This window comes from Notothenia coriiceps, unplaced genomic scaffold (genome assembly GCF_000735185.1).
Source record: "Notothenia coriiceps isolate Sejong01 unplaced genomic scaffold, NC01 NC01_scaffold00016692, whole genome shotgun sequence".
NCBI classification, from domain to species: Eukaryota; Metazoa; Chordata; class Actinopteri; order Perciformes; family Nototheniidae; genus Notothenia; species Notothenia coriiceps.
The window spans coordinates 89,128-106,125 of record NW_011349393.1 but is presented as its reverse complement, the minus strand read 5'-3'; the positions used below and the strand labels follow the sequence as shown (position 1 = coordinate 106,125).

General features: G+C 45.4%; 1 protein-coding gene across 1 annotated transcript in view; it reads right to left on the bottom strand.

Annotated features, from left to right (window-relative positions):
* Window positions 1-6: 6 nt before the first annotated feature.
* tnrc6c1 (trinucleotide repeat containing adaptor 6C1) overlaps window positions 7-16,998 on the bottom strand; it is a 66,496-nt gene continuing 49,504 nt past the window's right edge. Inside the window, exons 5-21 of the mRNA XM_010776091.1 lie at window positions 11,471-14,125; window positions 9,635-9,820; window positions 8,817-8,983; window positions 8,621-8,707; window positions 7,711-7,929; window positions 7,009-7,158; window positions 6,556-6,675; window positions 6,219-6,302; window positions 5,760-6,000; window positions 5,502-5,666; window positions 5,188-5,364; window positions 4,642-4,791; window positions 4,231-4,341; window positions 3,682-3,903; window positions 3,013-3,086; window positions 2,777-2,916; window positions 7-2,304 (exon numbers count right to left, since the gene is read on the bottom strand). Coding sequence (XP_010774393.1) covers window positions 1,929-2,304; window positions 2,777-2,916; window positions 3,013-3,086; window positions 3,682-3,903; window positions 4,231-4,341; window positions 4,642-4,791; window positions 5,188-5,364; window positions 5,502-5,666; window positions 5,760-6,000; window positions 6,219-6,302; window positions 6,556-6,675; window positions 7,009-7,158; window positions 7,711-7,929; window positions 8,621-8,707; window positions 8,817-8,983; window positions 9,635-9,820; window positions 11,471-14,125 — 5,324 coding nt within the window. The 3' untranslated portion in view covers window positions 7-1,928. The remainder of the gene's footprint in view (window positions 2,305-2,776; window positions 2,917-3,012; window positions 3,087-3,681; window positions 3,904-4,230; window positions 4,342-4,641; window positions 4,792-5,187; window positions 5,365-5,501; window positions 5,667-5,759; window positions 6,001-6,218; window positions 6,303-6,555; window positions 6,676-7,008; window positions 7,159-7,710; window positions 7,930-8,620; window positions 8,708-8,816; window positions 8,984-9,634; window positions 9,821-11,470; window positions 14,126-16,998) is intronic.

Genomic DNA, 16,998 nt, shown 5'->3' with positions numbered 1-16,998 from the left:
CGTCGAGTGTTTCCAGACACCAAGGCTAAAGATTTCAAAGTATGCAATGTAACAGTGATATTCACTTTGATAAAGAGGGCGAGTGCTTTGGGGTCGTTCCCTGCTGCACCCAATCGTCTTTCTTTGTTTTTCCCTTCACTTTGCTACCATGTTTGACATCCTTCCTGGTCCCACCGACTTGAGTCAAGAAGGATGAAAAAAACCAAAAACAACATCTTCACATCCTTGTAAAGTTAAAAAATAAGTAAATAGAGAAGCCACTGAGCAGATTGCTTTTTTGTCCTTTTTTTCAGTTTTTATTTGTCAGTCTTGCTTCTCCTTTTTTCTATTCGTTGGCATTAAGGGTAAATGAGCTGCGACGCTCTTGCTAAGTGCTATGATCGACAGCCTATTCACAAATCGTTGCTTCAAACCTTTTTATACCAACTCGAATTTGGGCAAAAAAAAAAAAAAAAGGTCATCTGGTCTTCAGGGTAAAAAGGAAAACAGGCTCCTCTCATTTTGGTTTGACGCCTTCTTCCCAAGCATGCACACACAATCATACATTACATACACAGAAAACACACACCGCACACACACACACACACACACACCAGACACACACACCTGTCCCTCCCTCTCCCCCAAAACTATTCACTGGCATAAGTGTGGAGAGTAGGCTGGCTGGAGAAGTGCTTTGTGGGTACGTCCTTGTACTTTGGACAAAAAGGTGTTTGAAGACCAGCTTGCTCCTCTCCCGAGCTCACACACTCTTATGGGGGGAGATGAAGGGTAGTAGTGGCAGTTTCAGGGTGGGGGGTGCAGGGCAGATTCAATCATTCCTTACAGTCTCCTCTCTTTCTGCGAGAGGCGTGGTAGGGTGCTTGGACGGTTAGAGTCGGTGGCTTATATTGCACGTCACTTGAAATGGTGGGAAACACCGGCGGGAAACATTTACGACTTGAGGTCTTCCACAACATCAGTTAGAGGGTCCGAGACCAAACTGCGAGTTTCCCGCAGATGAGTTGAGGTGCATTGAAGTGTTTGACTTTTCAGTTCCTTAGTAATAGCAGTGGTTCATATTTGTCGTCCATAACTGTACATCTGACGATCCCCAAGTCTCTCCGCTCTCGTCAGGTAAGATTGACAAACACAGTTGAATAATATCACTTCTTAGTTTTGTTTTGCAATGGTTTAAAAACGAAAAAACCCTACAAAAAGAAATGGCTTGAACACGGCGTACAGAGTTGCATCATTCCCTTTGAGCCTTGTGTGGGGAAACTCAATCTGCTTGCGAAAATGCACTGAAGTTGTGAGCTGTGGTTGCTGACGTTGTACTCTCCACTCAGGTTTCACTGGCTCAGAAATAAGGGATGTGCAAGTGTCCGTATGCTTCTTCACCAAGTACAGAGTGAGTGAGGATAGCAGGGCAGGAAAGAGGTTAAGGCTAATATTAGTGCTGAGAGAAACAAATGTTGCGTCTTGACCAGCTGAAAGTTCGACAACCACTCTGATTGAAGGGTTTTACTTTGGGAATGATGCCTTTTCGTGGATCTCTGAGGTGCAGTATGATTGCCTGAAAAGGCAGAGAGGGATTACGCAAGTTTAAAAGGTGGCAGCTCGTCGTGTCAGTTTCAACTAAAGTACATGTTTCACACGGCGAGTTCCCAACAGTTCATTTGTGTAAAAAGTTTTTTTTTTTTGTCAAACGAAAGACTTCTTCCTGTGTCTCCAAAAGTAAAAGCTGAACACTGTAACCAAAATCTCTCACTGAGATTCACAAAAGTACTGCAAATGAAATGTCAATAAAAACAAAAAGGAGGAGGATGGCGAGGGTGAGCAGCGAGGATGAAGCCCCGCCGTCCTCGTGTCTCTCCTTTTCACCGTTACAGCCACACTGATTATCTCCACAATGATTTTTGCTCCTGTTAGTGCTTGTTTCCTCCGTCCTACATGGACTCTCCACTCAGCAGGTCCCCAGGCAGCAGTGTATTAATTTGGGTGGGACTCCCCATGACGCGTCCCTCCTCTCCACTCGGGGGTCCCCACAGGCTGGAGTACTGCTGCACACCGCCCCACAGCAGCTCTCCGCCCGACTTTGCTCCGCCTCCCAGGCTACTGCTGCTGCCGTTGTTGTTGTTATTCCAGTGGGGCGAGTGGCCGATGGGGTGGGGGGCTCCGGACCCTCCCATCCTCGTCTGATTGGAGCCCGGAGAGGCCTGCCAGCTGGTGGTTCCGCCCAGCGACTGGCCCTGTGCAAAGAAGCGGTTCACTTCCTCTTCCCCAGCAAACTCTGCCAGGATGGTGGTGTTCCCGAGCACGCACCTGGATGGAGGGGAGGGGCAACACACATGAGTAACGGCTAAAACCTTTTTAAAAAGGGACAGTTTTGATGTTTTGAAGTAAGGTCGTATGAGGTACTTCTGATACAGTTGATGGCGGTTGGCACGCCCTCAGTTTTGATATATAAAAAGATCGATATCACTTTAAGGTAAAGCTATATTATGAATATTTTCACAGCTTAACCTTGTCCTGAGACAGCCCTTAGAGATCCATGAAAAGGCATTAGGGCTGAAGGCAAGGTAAAGCGGTGAAAATATAAAAAAAAATAGCCTACACTGAAAGTGATATTGATTTATTTTCAAGGTGGGACTTTACTTTAGGCGGCTAAAAAGTTATTTCTGTTGCCCCCCCATCTACTGTTTTGCTTCTGTGTGTTAACTCTCGCCTGTTACACCAAACTGGGGCTGTGCTGACTACAATCTACTGCAACACCTTGAAGCACTCAGAAACATACATGTGCAGTGACTTCTGGGCCTTAGCAGCTTCATCCTTGGAGCTGTAGCGCACCACAGCGTTGCCCTGCGTCAGGTTGAGGTGGAATGTGATGAGGGGGCCGTGTTGCATGCACAGTGTACGCAGAGTCGAACCATCAATCTGGAGAGAGAGAAAGGCCATTAGTGGATAGTACATATTTAATAAACTGTAAAGCATTCATTCTTAAAGAGGAAGCAGCGGATTGTGAGCTGGTACCTGTGGAGTGAGGTTCCTCAGAACCAGCCAGCTGCTGGTCCTGGTGGAGCTGTCTGTGCTCCATGTGGTACCTGCTGTGTTTAAGAGAGGAGACAAAGATATTCATGCTTAACAAGCTTGTTTGAAACCAAAATCAGTTACCAGAACTGATTGGGCGTGTCGATTTTTTTCAGTTGACAGTTCAACCACAACAAGATCTTAAGTCTTTGTCAACTATGACTACTGTTAGCCACATCAAAGTGCAGCATCATATAGAAACTATATAACTGTACACCTTTAACCCATTACAGCTTTCAAATCTGCCGTCTAGACAACTCACATTTCACAACAGAAATAAAATGTCTTGAGTGTTTCTTTGCTATGCAAAAAATACACTTTTCTATATTTTCTATATACACAAAAACGTGTGCAAGAATACAAACAGATCTGCAATAAATGTTTCTGTTTATTTATCCACAAACAATAAAACTACCCAACCTGTACAATTGTTATCTACTGTTCTTATAAAATGAAAAATAATACACCATCTAGCTTGTAATATTTGCCTGCATTTCTTTTATTGTTAGTGTGATCATGTTTCATTGTAAGATCAGTTCTATCACTATTTCAAAAGGAATCAGTAATGGAGGGAAGCATACAAAATGGCTATATAGTCCACTGTCAAACTACCTGAGGTGTAAGAGCTGCTCCAGCCTTGGGCCAGGCCCAGCGAGTTGCCCCCCCAGGTTGAAGAAGGCTTGGGGTTGGTGAGGCCAGGCGGGGGTCGGGAAGGGGCCATGTTGCTGCTCCGGTTATGGCTCTGGGGAACCTTCCACAGCTCGTGGGACAGAGAGGCCTGACTGTGAGAAATGGGGCCTGGAGACCAAGTGGATTTCATCTCCGACAGTTTACCTTTATCAGGAAAGAGAGAGGGAGAACAGTTGGCCTCCAGAATCAGGTGATCAAAGGACAGCTGCTACCACAGGAGGATATCACGTAGAGCAATGTCACACACAAGGAGTAAGGATACACTAACACCAGGGGGGAAATATACACTGCATGAGAGGCAGAGTGGGAGAGAGCTCAGGAGGATCATATTGTTCAGGAGCTTGAATGGACAGGAGAGATGTGGGTTGAGGCTGTGAGTCTGACAGTAACAGGAGGGAAAGAATAATGTTGATCTGAAGTGATTCAGCCACTGCATGGTGGGGGGGGGGGTGTTATGGGTAAACCATGTACCTGCATCGTCCGACTCCGGGGACGACAGACTGAACGAGCTAGTGTAGGCACTGACTGGCCAATCAGTGGAGGGAGGCAGAGCCTCGCTCTGAGATGAAGTGGGGGAAGAGCCTAAGCCGATGCCATCAACACAAACAAATAGACAAACAAAGAAATAAAGAAAAAATAGCAGAAAGAGAAAATGGAGTAAAGGAAAAATGCTCTACAAACAATGATAGTAAGCTTTTGAAGAAGAGAAGAGTATAAACTGGTAAATGATAATGATTATAGAAAACAGTGAAAAGTGGGAAAATGAAGAACGAAACAAGAGAAACTGGGAGCAGCAAGTTCATTAAACTGTCAGACAAGTTCAGTGGACTTGAAACTACATACTTCAAGCCATTGCATGAAAAGTCTTGAGCCTGCTCTCACCTCCACTCCTGTCCCGCATCAGGTAGCGGTTGACATCTTGGATGTTGGTGTTGATGGTGGGCCCGCTGGGGACGCTGCCGGGGGTCACATTCGGGTCGGTCTCAGGGTCAATATTCTGTAGGCCCTTCCACGGCACACCAGGACAGAACTCTGAAAATCAAAAGTAAAATGTTTGGAAATGTTATTCCCCTACAATAGCGAATAAATAAACATTACCAATTGACCATCTAGTATCTGTATTCGCTGACTGCATCAGTTTTAGTTGCTGAAGTTAAACGGGGTGGTAATTATATTTTATTTGTTTATAGATGGAGTGATAATAGTCCTGTGTTATTATCCCCAATTTTGCAGGAAACAATGAAATATGTATGAAAGGAGTTAAGAAAAGAGCTCCGGCCTTCTCTCTTAGTTCTGATATTTCTGATATGTTAAATCAATAATAGTGTTTTTCATATAGTACAGCATAACTCATTTAATGCACAAGTCGTTTGCAACATTGCTAACTAGATTAAACAATGACTACAGAGTATTTGGAGTGTTCCTCACCTGGTGGCCAGTTGATATTGGTCCCATTAGCCATCTTGTCGTTGTCTCTCTTGCCCTGCCCCCAGTTGTCCTGAGGGACCAGGGGGCTGGTAGGAGAGTCTGAGCTGGACATCAGGTTGTAGGGGCTGTAAGAGTCCTCCATCTGATGGGGCTTACCGGGGGGGCCCAGGTTACCACCTAAGTTATTAAATACAAATATGTATAAAAGTAAACTATGGAAGACATAGTCTGCATCTGGTCCTTGGTGTAAAGGGGGTCAATCTAATATCAATTACAACATTATTTGTTATCGTAAATAATATATAAACTCTCACCATGCTTGCCCATGTGAGGCTCTAGAGGAGAGGAGCTTCCAGAGAGGCTTTCGATGGAGTTGGGATGCGTCCACTGCGATAGGCGCGATTGAGGCTGGGGGGGTTCCTTCATAGACATACCTCCCACCTCCATGCAGTTTACATTCATGTTTGGATTCAGTCCAGCTGAGGAGAAAGAGAGCCGTCACTACACAAGCCCATGAGATTCAGCGCAGCATTACCTGTATTCCATTCAAAGAGAAAGAAAAAGCCACTCACAGAGAGAGTACGGGCTGTAAGGGTTCAGAGATGACTGCGGCTCTTTGGTCTGCAGGTCGGGGAGGCCTGGAGCCTGGGGGTGACCTGGAAATGAATCCAGGGAGGATTTGGACCCACCAGGATGCAGGCCCGAGTGGGAGGAGGGCGGCTGCTGTTGCTGCTGCTTCATCAGCAGGGCCTGGGCCAGCTGACGCTGGTGCTGTTGGATCTGCTGCTGCATGTTATTGATTGTACGTGCAACCTGGGAGAACATCACAATGAAGACATTAGGATCTATAATGAGTAATTGTTACATTTAACAACTGAAATGAACAGTGACCTCGACTTCGCATCCCATTAAGCTTTATTTAGGTAAAATGGTTATAACTCAGTAAATGTAGGATTTTTCAGTGATTAAAGTGAGAAATAAGAAAGTAGGAAATAAGAGATTAAGAGTTTAAGGTCAAGAGGGAAACTTACTTGCTGCTCTTGTTGTCGAATAGGGCCAGAAACGTTTCGCTGCGCCTGCAACATCTGCTGCTGAATTTGTAAACGCTGGTATGCCTGTGTATTAGATAGGATAAAGATTTTAATGTCAAAAGAAGTCACTGTGTCTGTAAAACCATTGACTTCTTTGTAACCAAAAATAGTCTAATCTACATTTACAGAAAACATGATACAAAAAACGTCAAGTCCATTTTAAAATGCTCATAATGCAATTGTGCCCTGTGAATATTTGCTGAGTGCTCTCTAATGCATGCAATTATATCTGATGTATCTCATAAAACTGAAGCAGACCATGCTAAATGAGTCTCACCAGTTGCAGCTGGTAAAGTTGATTCAGAAGGGTCATATGTTGAGGGTTTATTGGTGAGGTTAAAAGTGCAGGATTCAGACCAATGTTTTTTGCTGCAAACTGTAAGAGCTGTGCTTGAACCTGTGACCAAAGTAACAAAAACACTGTTTTAGCACAATTAAAGTATAGAGCAGAGCATCCGTCTGGGTTTGGTGCATACACTGTCTATGAGAAGTCCCATGAGAACTTGTGGTATTAAGCTCGGAAAAGCAAAAATAATCTCCTTAGGAAAGATCTTGACTGATAAATAATTAAATGCGAAAGTCAGAGTGAAGAGATGTTTTTAAAGACTGTCATCTAAATGTTAATTATTTATCACTGCATACATTAAAATGTTAGCCTAGGAAGTTATAAATGAGGCCAAGTGTGTGTTTGCCTAACTATATATATACATTTACGTGTGTGTTTATATACCTGAGGGGAGAGAAACTGAGGCACTTGAGCACGTAGACTCGGCTGAGAGGAACTGAGCGGCGGCACTGACGGGTGGGGGGGCGGCTGAGGCTGCTGCATGGCCCGGGCTTGTGCTGCTCCACCACCGCCAAACATTCCACTCTGCATCTGCTGCACGGAGAAAGAGTCGAGAGACGGTCAGCAAGTAGTCCTTAACAAGTCTCTAAATCAATCATCTACATTCATGGGTTTGAAACGTCTTTAATGTGTTATCTAAAGTTCAACAGACACGATGCAGTCACAAAGTGATCTCAATATCGTATCCTGCAGCTGTTGAGCTTTTGAGAAGTCCAGCAGGGGGAGATATCGGTTAAGACATTTAATTGTTGATTTTATTTGAAATGTCATGTGCACCTGTAAAACTCCCTCCCATCAGACAACAACATGGAAAAGGATATTTAGGAAAATAGGCAAAATTAAACTCATTTGTTTTGGAATAGAAAGCCAAATTATAGTTAGAATAACCCTTTTTAACATTGATTTAAGTGCAGCTTGCCTAAGTTACTATCTTTCATTTAACTTGCAACCTCTTTTTGTGAACAGCTTTCCCAGGGATACCGTCCAAACCCTCTCAATTCATTATTACTCACGCTGCTATCAGGCATTTAAAGTTCACAAACTTATTTTATGTACAGAATATTTTTATGTAAATGTATGGCTAACCTTGTCCATGAAGGGCGAGCGAGGGTCTGCTGAGGGGTCTTTGGAAAGAATAGTAGGCCGAGGGCAGCCCATAGGCTTGTTGATGAGCCCGTTGTTGTAGTCGTGGCCGGATAACCCCATCCCCCTCTTGTCCAGCTCCGTCTTCTTCTCCAGCAGGGCACTCATGGCCTGATCCAGACTCATGTTGTTGCTCTTCAGAGCCTCCTCTGCCGGATCCCTCTGCAGAAAGGACCAGAACGTATAAGTAATGAGGAAACAAATTATTAAATAATGTTATATTATTAACAGCTAATTTTCAATTGATCGCTTGATTTTCTTCCTGATTTATAATTTGTTCAATTAAAAGTTTGGTTCCGATTAAACAGTCTATAACACAAAGATATTTTCAATTAAAACAGTCGTACATTTCACATTTCAGACGTGGGTACCAGAGACTCAAGCTAATTCTTTAAGTGACTTAAAAGATGAACTGATGATCAAAATATTTGCAGATAAACTTTCTGTTGATCGACTCATAAAGTAAGCGTTTTATATCTGCTGTTGTTTTTTAACATCAACCTCAGGGTGGACTAATTAGCATAAATTTAATAGGCAATACAAATACACAGATATTTACACCCAAACTTTTTCTTTCGCAGAACAAACATTAATTCAGCTTTTTCTGACAATTTCATTGTTTACTAACAGAGAAGATATTGGTGTGAGTCTGCCACAGCTTGTTTTTTATGCTCGCTCTGAATTGTTGAAGCTGGGCATTTTCTAATTCTACACATGGAGACTAGTAAATGTAAATGTTAAAAAATATATTGAGCAACCATCTTTGATCGGAAGTAAAATAATAAATACAATAATCCCAGTGTTAGCTCTGAGAATAAAAGTGGAGCAGTGAAGCAGAGTCACTTTAACTCACAGGGAAGCCCATGTCCGTCAGCTGTTTGATGAGACGGTTCATGATCCAGGCATCTTCCTGCTTCCCTTGGACTTTTCCCTGGGAGAGCTGATGACAGAACAACTATTGTTAACAAATAACATTCTATGGAAATGTAATATCACATTTTCTTGTGGGTTAAGTTAATACTCTGTGTGCAAATCGCCCAGCGTCATACCTTCGGTGGGCCTTTTTTGGATGCATTGCCCCAGGAGTTACAGGAGGAGTTGTTCTCATGGGAGGCAGAGTTGTTCCACATGTCTCCATCCTCAGCGTCCCACTGACCCCCCTGCATGTTCAGCTCTTCACCTCCACCTCCCCACCCGTCTTGCATAGGTTTGGGGGCTGGAAAAAATACATAAAACATTAGTAGGTGGTAGGGAATTTGCTTTTCAAAATCTGCCTTTTAAAAATGTTCTTCCTCCCAAAATTCAAAAGTCAACCAGCCGTCCCTGAAATACTTCCTGTTTTTGTTTATTTCAATATCTTTATGATATGTGTACTGTTTTTACATAAGTAAGAACATATTTGCATTTCACCTCTGCATGTTACGAAACCCGAATGCCTAAAAATAGCAACATACACTTGACTGTTAAGGATCCAGTCGGTTGTCGTCATGCTAGTTTTCTTTCATTTTTCAAACTATGCATAAGGTTAAAGATCACTCTTTGATGAACGAAAATAAAAGCAACAACTTTCACGGGTGGTACAATAAGAAAGACATGTTTACATAAACTGAAAAGAGCACATGTTGCACATTGTTACATAAAAGTAATTTGAACCAGCCACTAGAGGTCAGTGTGGATTTGGAGGTTAAATTACCAGAGCTCTTGCTTCTCTTGTACCATATTGATGTCCTTTATGTCCAATACATCCTTTACTTATCAGGAGAGTGTGATTTAACTTTTTCAGCAGTGGAGCACACGTGGTATCATAATTCCTCAAAAAGTGCACACACAGTACACACTGTATAAATCAGTAAAACCATTTATTTACCAGGTTTGCAAGAAGCAGATGTCATTGTGGGGTTGGCCCGGCTGTAGCTGTCCGGGTTGTTGTCCCCCCAGCCGCCGGTGGATTTGTTCCAAGCAGACGTGCCGTTGTCGGCGCTGACCGGAGGGGGAGGAGCTTCCCCCCAAGAGCTCTCTGATTTTGTGTGGGAGTTCGGTATCTCTCCCCAACCTGAAACACACAAGGTAAAAGATTCTGTCAACAAAAATACTTTACTGAAAAAATTACAGGATCTTAAAAGTAAATCATATGTTACTACTACCACCAGTCTTTTGTCATCTTTGACTCAGACAAGAAATGATCTGACAAATCTGACAGTAGCAAGCAGAAGAAAAAAAAAATGAAATGCCGTCTTCTAGATGTATAAGAAGCATTGAATACAGCTGTATTGTTGTCATGTGTTCTACATGCCATTTCCCAATCTGACTTTATGATGCATTGTTACTGATTGTTGTGTTTACTGGCCAGGTATTTGTCATATAAGTGGCAGGTGAAGTTGTTTTTGTTGGCTTGTGGTGGCATAGTTTTGAGCTCAATATTAGTGTGTGATGCTACGCAGGCTTGATTCCACCTGTTCAATGTAAAACTAATATTTGTAAACTAAATCGCTGACATGCCTTAAAAAAAACACCACTTGCATTTTTCTTTTGTCATTCTATCTGGATTTTTTTATTTATAAAAAAAGAATACAGCTGCTAAAGTCATCACCCTGGTTACCCTTCTGTGTAACAGTGTAAAGTGCCCCTATTGCAGGAAGGCAGGAACTGGGCTTGGCTAGGCAGGAACTGGGCTTGGCTAGGCAGGAACTGGGCTTGGCTTAGCAGGAAGGTTGACAGAGGGAGAAGATACCAATTTAAGATTTGGCGCAGCTTGGCTGCTTTTGGCTGCTTTTGGCATGAGAGCCACAGCACTGGACATCTGACCGGGCCAGACTCAGCTTAGCTCTCTCTCCAGGGAGAGGTCAAGTCCTGGGGGTTGCTCCAACATTATTACATGCATTCAACCTTCTAGTATGAGTGGCCGAAGCACTAAACTATTCTAAACAGACTCAATTATTACTTTCTTCCATTAGCTATGAATAGTATTGAGTAGTTATCCCCATAGGGTTATAAATCCCTATATGCTCAACCACCCTTTTTGCCTGCAAATTGGACACTACAATTTTTTTTGGAAAGTAAATAAATCCACTGTAGAATCAGCATGCAGGGTCAAGTGAGGGTCAGCAGGGGGCGTAAGTCCCTTCTTAGCTCCTCAGGGCTCCACCTCCTCCCTTCATCAACTGACAGATGGTGACTCCCATATAATCACACACTTCCGATCCTTCTCAAACTGTTTGTGGTGAAGAGTTTTTTTTCACGAGAGGCACTTTGTAAACAGCATTCTTGTGCTTCCTTTGGGTACCCATGAGATGTTGCCAAGGTTACCCACATAGACGTGTCCGTTGTTGTGAAATTCGAGTAGCCGCATGGAAAGACGGGGCTGGCACTGCTTAACTCATTTGGATAGTCGATTAGATGTAAATACACAGAGGGTAAACTAGGTCAAGATTTTACCTTTAAGTGGATCAAGGGATTGGAGCTTAACAGTGCACCGCGCTAACTACCAGCTTTCAAGTCTAACACGTTTACTTTGATGAAACAGAAAGAATGTGGAAAAACATGAAACTGATATAATCAACATATTGTATAAGTAAAATCAAATTCCCCTTAAAATCTTATAGTTGGCAATCCAGTTTAGCACATAAGTATGACTATCTAGGCTTAGCATGATTGTTGTGGGCTATGCAGCTCTATAATACTTTGTCCAAATGTTATATCTTACCTTGAGATATCAAGGGACCCCTGTTGTGAGATGGCCCCGACTGGTGTTGAACAACGGGCTCCATGGGCCCACTGCTGGGTCCTTGGTTTTGGGAGTTTTGGGTGTGGTTCTGTAAAGGTGCAGGCGGCCCGTGATAGGGGTGATTGTGTGAGTGGGAATGGGTGTTGGCGGGGCCTGGGGGGCTATTGCCTCCAGTGGTAACTTTAGCTTGGGACTTTCCTGGATTGTTCCTGTCCCACAGGTTGACTGACTTGCTGTAGGTTCCAGGGTCCCCCCAAGCTGAGGTCCCATCATCAATCTCCATCTTACGTCTGATTGAAGGTGGGGAGGGCTCTTCCCAGCCTGTGGGATCAGCTAAGGACTCCTTCTTACTGCCCCCCCAGCCTCCACCCTGCTTTGCTGGGCCTGAGCCAGACCAAGAGCCCATGTTCCCTCCCCCACTACTACCACCACCACTGGGCCCCTCTTGAGGCTTGCCTCCCCAACTTTGAGGAGTGGGCCCCTCTTGAGGCTTGCCTCCCCAACTTTGAGGAGTGGGCCCCTCTTGAGGCTTGCCTCCCCAACTTTGAGGAGTGGGCCCCTCTTGAGGCTTGCCTCCCCAACTTTGAGGGGGGGCAGTGGGGCGCTGGCAAACTGGCTCTCCCCAGCCCCCATTTCCTCCAGCTGCAGGTATCCCAGGTGCTGATGGAGACATTCCCCAACCTCTTGGGTTTTCCTTCCAGCCTCCTGCCTCCCCCTCCCAGCCCGGGTTGGTGGGACTCTTTTTGCTCTCCTCTGGTTCCCTCCAGTCCCCGGCATTATTGCTCCCTCCACTATTGCTCCAGCTGTGGGATGCTTTGGGTTGCTCTCCCCAGCCTTGGGATGTTGGCTTGTTGCGAGAATCATCCCACCCGGATGACTTCTCCTCTCCCCAGGATTGACCCCCATTCTTGGGTATACTGGTGGTGGGCCCTGCTGCTGGAGGATTCCCCCAGCCACCAGGGCCGCCCGGGGGCTTAATGTTGTTGGGAGGCTCTCCCCAACCAGAGCTAGGCTGTTTGTTAGCAACAATGCTTCCACCCCAACCTGAAGCTCCCTGAGAACCAGGCACATCATTTTTGCTCCCGGGGTCACTCCTTTGAGGGGGGGCCATGTTAGCCTTGGAGGGCCCCTGGGCATCACTTGGAGTAGTAGGGCCAGAGCCCCATGATTCCGCTGCTGCTGCTGCTGCTGCTGCTGCTGCTTCCTTCTTACGTTTAGCGTCCATGTCCCAGGAAGTGTGCTGGCGGACAGGAGTCTGTCCCCAGCCAGTGTTACACAACACTCTGGGGTCCAGATCCGGGGCAGGCACCAAGGGAGCAGGATTATCTCGGGGTGAGGGGTCTTTGTGCTGGGGGTGGGCCTCTATGCTGTCACTGCTGCCTTCACTTGCAGCAGCTGTGCTCACAGCTCTGTTCCAAGGACTAGCCTTTGGGTCCTGGGGAGGAGAGGTGGGGGTGTCCCAGCCTCCCGGGGCCTCCTCAGTGCACGGCTTCCCCCAGTTCCCACCTGACTGGTTCCCACCTGACTGGTCCCCCCAGCCTCCAGAGCTTCCTGCTCCACCTCCTCCACGGCTCCAGCCAGATTCCCAGCCAGATACCTCCTTAGATGAAGGTGCCTTAGAGTCGCCACTGTTACCCCATACCGAGCTACCATCTTCTCCATTGACCAGAGAGCCCCCTGGGGGGGTCTGGCCCATGGAACCCAAGCCTGCAGCTGCATTGCCCCAGCTAGGCAAGCTGCGGATGGGGCTAGTGGGTTCCTGCTTATTAGTGTGATTTGGTCCATCAGTATTAAGGTTCTGAGGTTCTGAACTGAAAGACACATTCGTGGACGGGGAGGGGTGTGGCTCTGGCGCTTCGGAGGCCATCATGCTGCCCCAGGCGCTGCCAATCCCCAAAGAGTTGCTGTTAGTGTTGGCTCCAGCACAGTTGCTGGTCTGGGCTGGTGGGGGGCCAGGCGGGTTACAGAGGTTGGGAGAAGGTTGAGGAGGTGAAATGGTGTTGGCTCCCCCTGAGCTGCCTCCCCCTGTGCCAACCCCGTCATGCCCCAACACCGGCCAGGCAGACGGGTTGGCATTAGGGTTTAGGTTCAAGTTAAAGTTGGTGGTGGAGGTTGGTGAAGACCCCCAACCCCTGCTGTTTCCTCCCCCGACTGGGCTGTCGTTCTTCCCTTCACTCCCCACTGAGGACTGGGAGGGGCAATGGGAGGATCCAGGCCCAGAGCCCCAGCTGCGATTGGCTGCAACCTGGCTGGAGAGCGTGCTGGTACCAGTATGATTGGCAGGGCTGGGCCCACTGTTGGCCTTGCTGCTAAGGTGGTTGGCAGAGAAGTGGCCTGTCTGGCTATTGGCCCCCGTAGCCATACTCACGGTACTACAACTACTACTAGTACTACTGCTGCTGCTGTTGGTCAGATGACCAGGGTCAGTGTCCAAATGGCATCCTCCTGGAGGGGCCTGGCTCTGGCTGAGGGTAATAGAAGGCCAAGCCTCTGTTTCCTTCTGGTCAATGATCAGTTGATCCCAGCCGCTGAGGTTGGTGGAAGATGCAGCACTTGTGGCACTCCTGTTAGCTGGCAGGTGTCCCCAGAGGGGATTATCATACTGGGCTCCCTGGCCACTTTGTGGGGGCAGTTCTGTAGGGGAGAAAAGAAAAATAACATGAGCAAGAGCAAGCAAGGGACGAGAGAAGAGAGGTATAATGTTTGTGTGTCATCACACCCACACTTGCTTAGTAAGGTTGAAATACCATGGCAACATGTAAGGTTGTACTTATACATACTAGACTTCACAAGATGCTTTACTAATGAAAATAAATACCACCCACACTGAAATTGCAAACACACATAGAGTCACTAATATGATGCCATAGGGAGCTTTAATTAGAAAATAAATGCAGTATTTCCGCACTCTATGCAAACACTATACACGAGCACACATTGTTTTCAGGTATTTGTTTTCAAATGTACTATGGCTCAAGGAAGGAACACAGTGTTTACAGCACAATGGACTTGTCTCACATGCTATATTGTTCTTTTGAAGAATCTAACTGGATTCAAAAGAATATTTTCGGTATTAACATTAAAAGCACATTTATTCAAACTGACCATTTCATGTTTTATCCATCAATGTGTTGGTATTTCCGATGTCCATGCAGTTTTTTCATCATTGTAGATATTGTTTAAGATGTGAATGGGTTGTGGTAAAACTGCATGTATAACTGTTTCTAAAAATACGAATGCAAATCAAACCAAAAATGTACCATTAGATTTCGCTTTGGTTGCATGCAACATTTATTTTAATATTAAAAATGGCCATATGTAGGCCTATAGGGAATATTTAGGTTTAAAAGTTAACCAAATGGAAATGTTCACCAAATGCAAAATCTTCATAGCCCAAAACAATGCATGCATTTGAACTAATGAGAAGAACTAACAGCTACACTGCATCTTCCTTGCAGGTTATCCCATTCAGGTCTGGTATTTTTGTGAACCGCAAATAGACAGGGACCATGAAGGCGAGTCATCCTTAACCTCCTAACCATTTGACCTCAACTTGACTTGAAACAGAAATACGCAGAAGCTTAGCTTAGTCTCCTCACTAACACATCAGCCTCCACCTCCCTGTACAAGTTATCTGACAACCCAAAGTAATGCTTCGGGTTTATTTCTCTTAGATCTCTGTGGAGTACTAGTGTGCATACGGATTATGTTGATAAAACTAAGCCTAGTTGCAGATCATAATTACTGCACTGATCAACCTACTGCCACCTCATTGGCTTATGCCTGCTGTCCCTTGTGCTGCAGTGCGTTATTGTTTACACATGCCTTCACATGCATGCTCAGTGTTAGCATTTGTGTACCAGCCCCTGTTTTCAAGCTTTCTTCAATGCTTGCAACTAAAGGAGAGAGAGAAGGCGTTGAGAGAGCAGGGAGGGGGGAAAAGAGGGCACTGTGTTTCTGACACACACAGCACTGTCGTTCTGTAGCGTCACTCTACTGAGAAGTGCAGGGCCGCCATTTTCTCAGTGCTGATCTCCAGCCAAAAAGGCTCTGAGCTATCGCCTGTTCTTCCACTAGCGCTGCTTTAATAGCAAGCATGTCCCACTCACAATAATAAACACAAAGGAAAATAACTCAACATTGTAAGCCTGCATTGCACCGTCCGTCACTGCAGCTTTTGTTTGCATGCTTTAAAAATGCATCCACATGGTGGGTAAATATAACCTCCCAAGACAACACAGCAGACGCAGAGAAGAGAGAAGAAGACTAGGTCGAAACCAGTGCGGCTGAACACTGTAAGGCTACATACTGAACTGTTGCTTATTTGTTAGCCGTAATGTTAATTTCCGAATATTTAATGTATGTACTCTATGTATGGACTGAGTAATATTTGGTTCTAAAGTGTACTAAGGTAGCATCATGATATAGTTAAGCCAAGTTTCAGTCAAATAATTGAGGACTGCTTTACTCAATAACTTCAACAATATAATATTCATGATATTTTCAACAGTTTGATGTACTGCATTACTCATCTAAACTGCCATTGTCCTATTTCCGTCACATGCCAACACACAGGGGAAAGGCAATGGTTTGCATTACATTGAAGCAGACCAGACCCAGGTTGCATCCCATGACAATTATCAACATGCCAGCAGATGGAAGCAAGAGGCAGGAACTTAACTTGGGTTTTGGGGAGCTACAGTATTCATTCATGGACAAACTGAAACAGACATTATATATTAACCACCATTTCAAAACTTTAATGCTGACTTTTTCTGCTCCGGCCGCCAACAGCTGTCTGCTCTGACGGCACCCACCTTCACTCTCTCTCTTGACCACACACTCACTACGCACTGAGCTATTCCTCCTATATAACATTCATCAAACTGCCCACACTGTACGAATAGGAGTGAAACAGGATGGTTGTGTAGAACAGAAGAACTGATGTACACAAACAGAAGAATGGCAACAACAAAAATAATTTTTTTTATCAAATGATGCTTTCTGGGTTGAGTTTGTTGGCAGAGCAGCAAACAACAAACAGCCAGTAGCGTCACGTTATAACTCACTCACTCACTGAGAGACTCTAGTGTTGACAAGGCTGGCTCCCACACAGAGGGAGGCTGGAGAGGAAAGGAGTGGAGATGTGAAATACCTGTGGAGAGGAGCCTCACAACCATCCTGTAAAGAGCTAGGTTTTGTGCGATGCAGCGACCATCCTTATTTCAATATGTCTGCTCGTCTCGCCAAGCGTCGGAGGCTCATTTCTGAAATGCTGCCAAGAAGTTGCACAGCTCTTGCACGGCATGAGACAACCCCCCCTTCCCCCATCCCTTCCTTCCTCACCCCTCTTGCTCTGTCCCTCCCACCAGCACTGCTTTGGCTGGGTCTCTCCTCTTCTATCTATTGCCTCCCTCTGGCTTTATTTATATCCTGCTCTATTCCTATCCTGACGGAGAATATCCTCCCTCTCTGGAAAAGCACTGGCTGGGGGAGGGGAGGCGAGA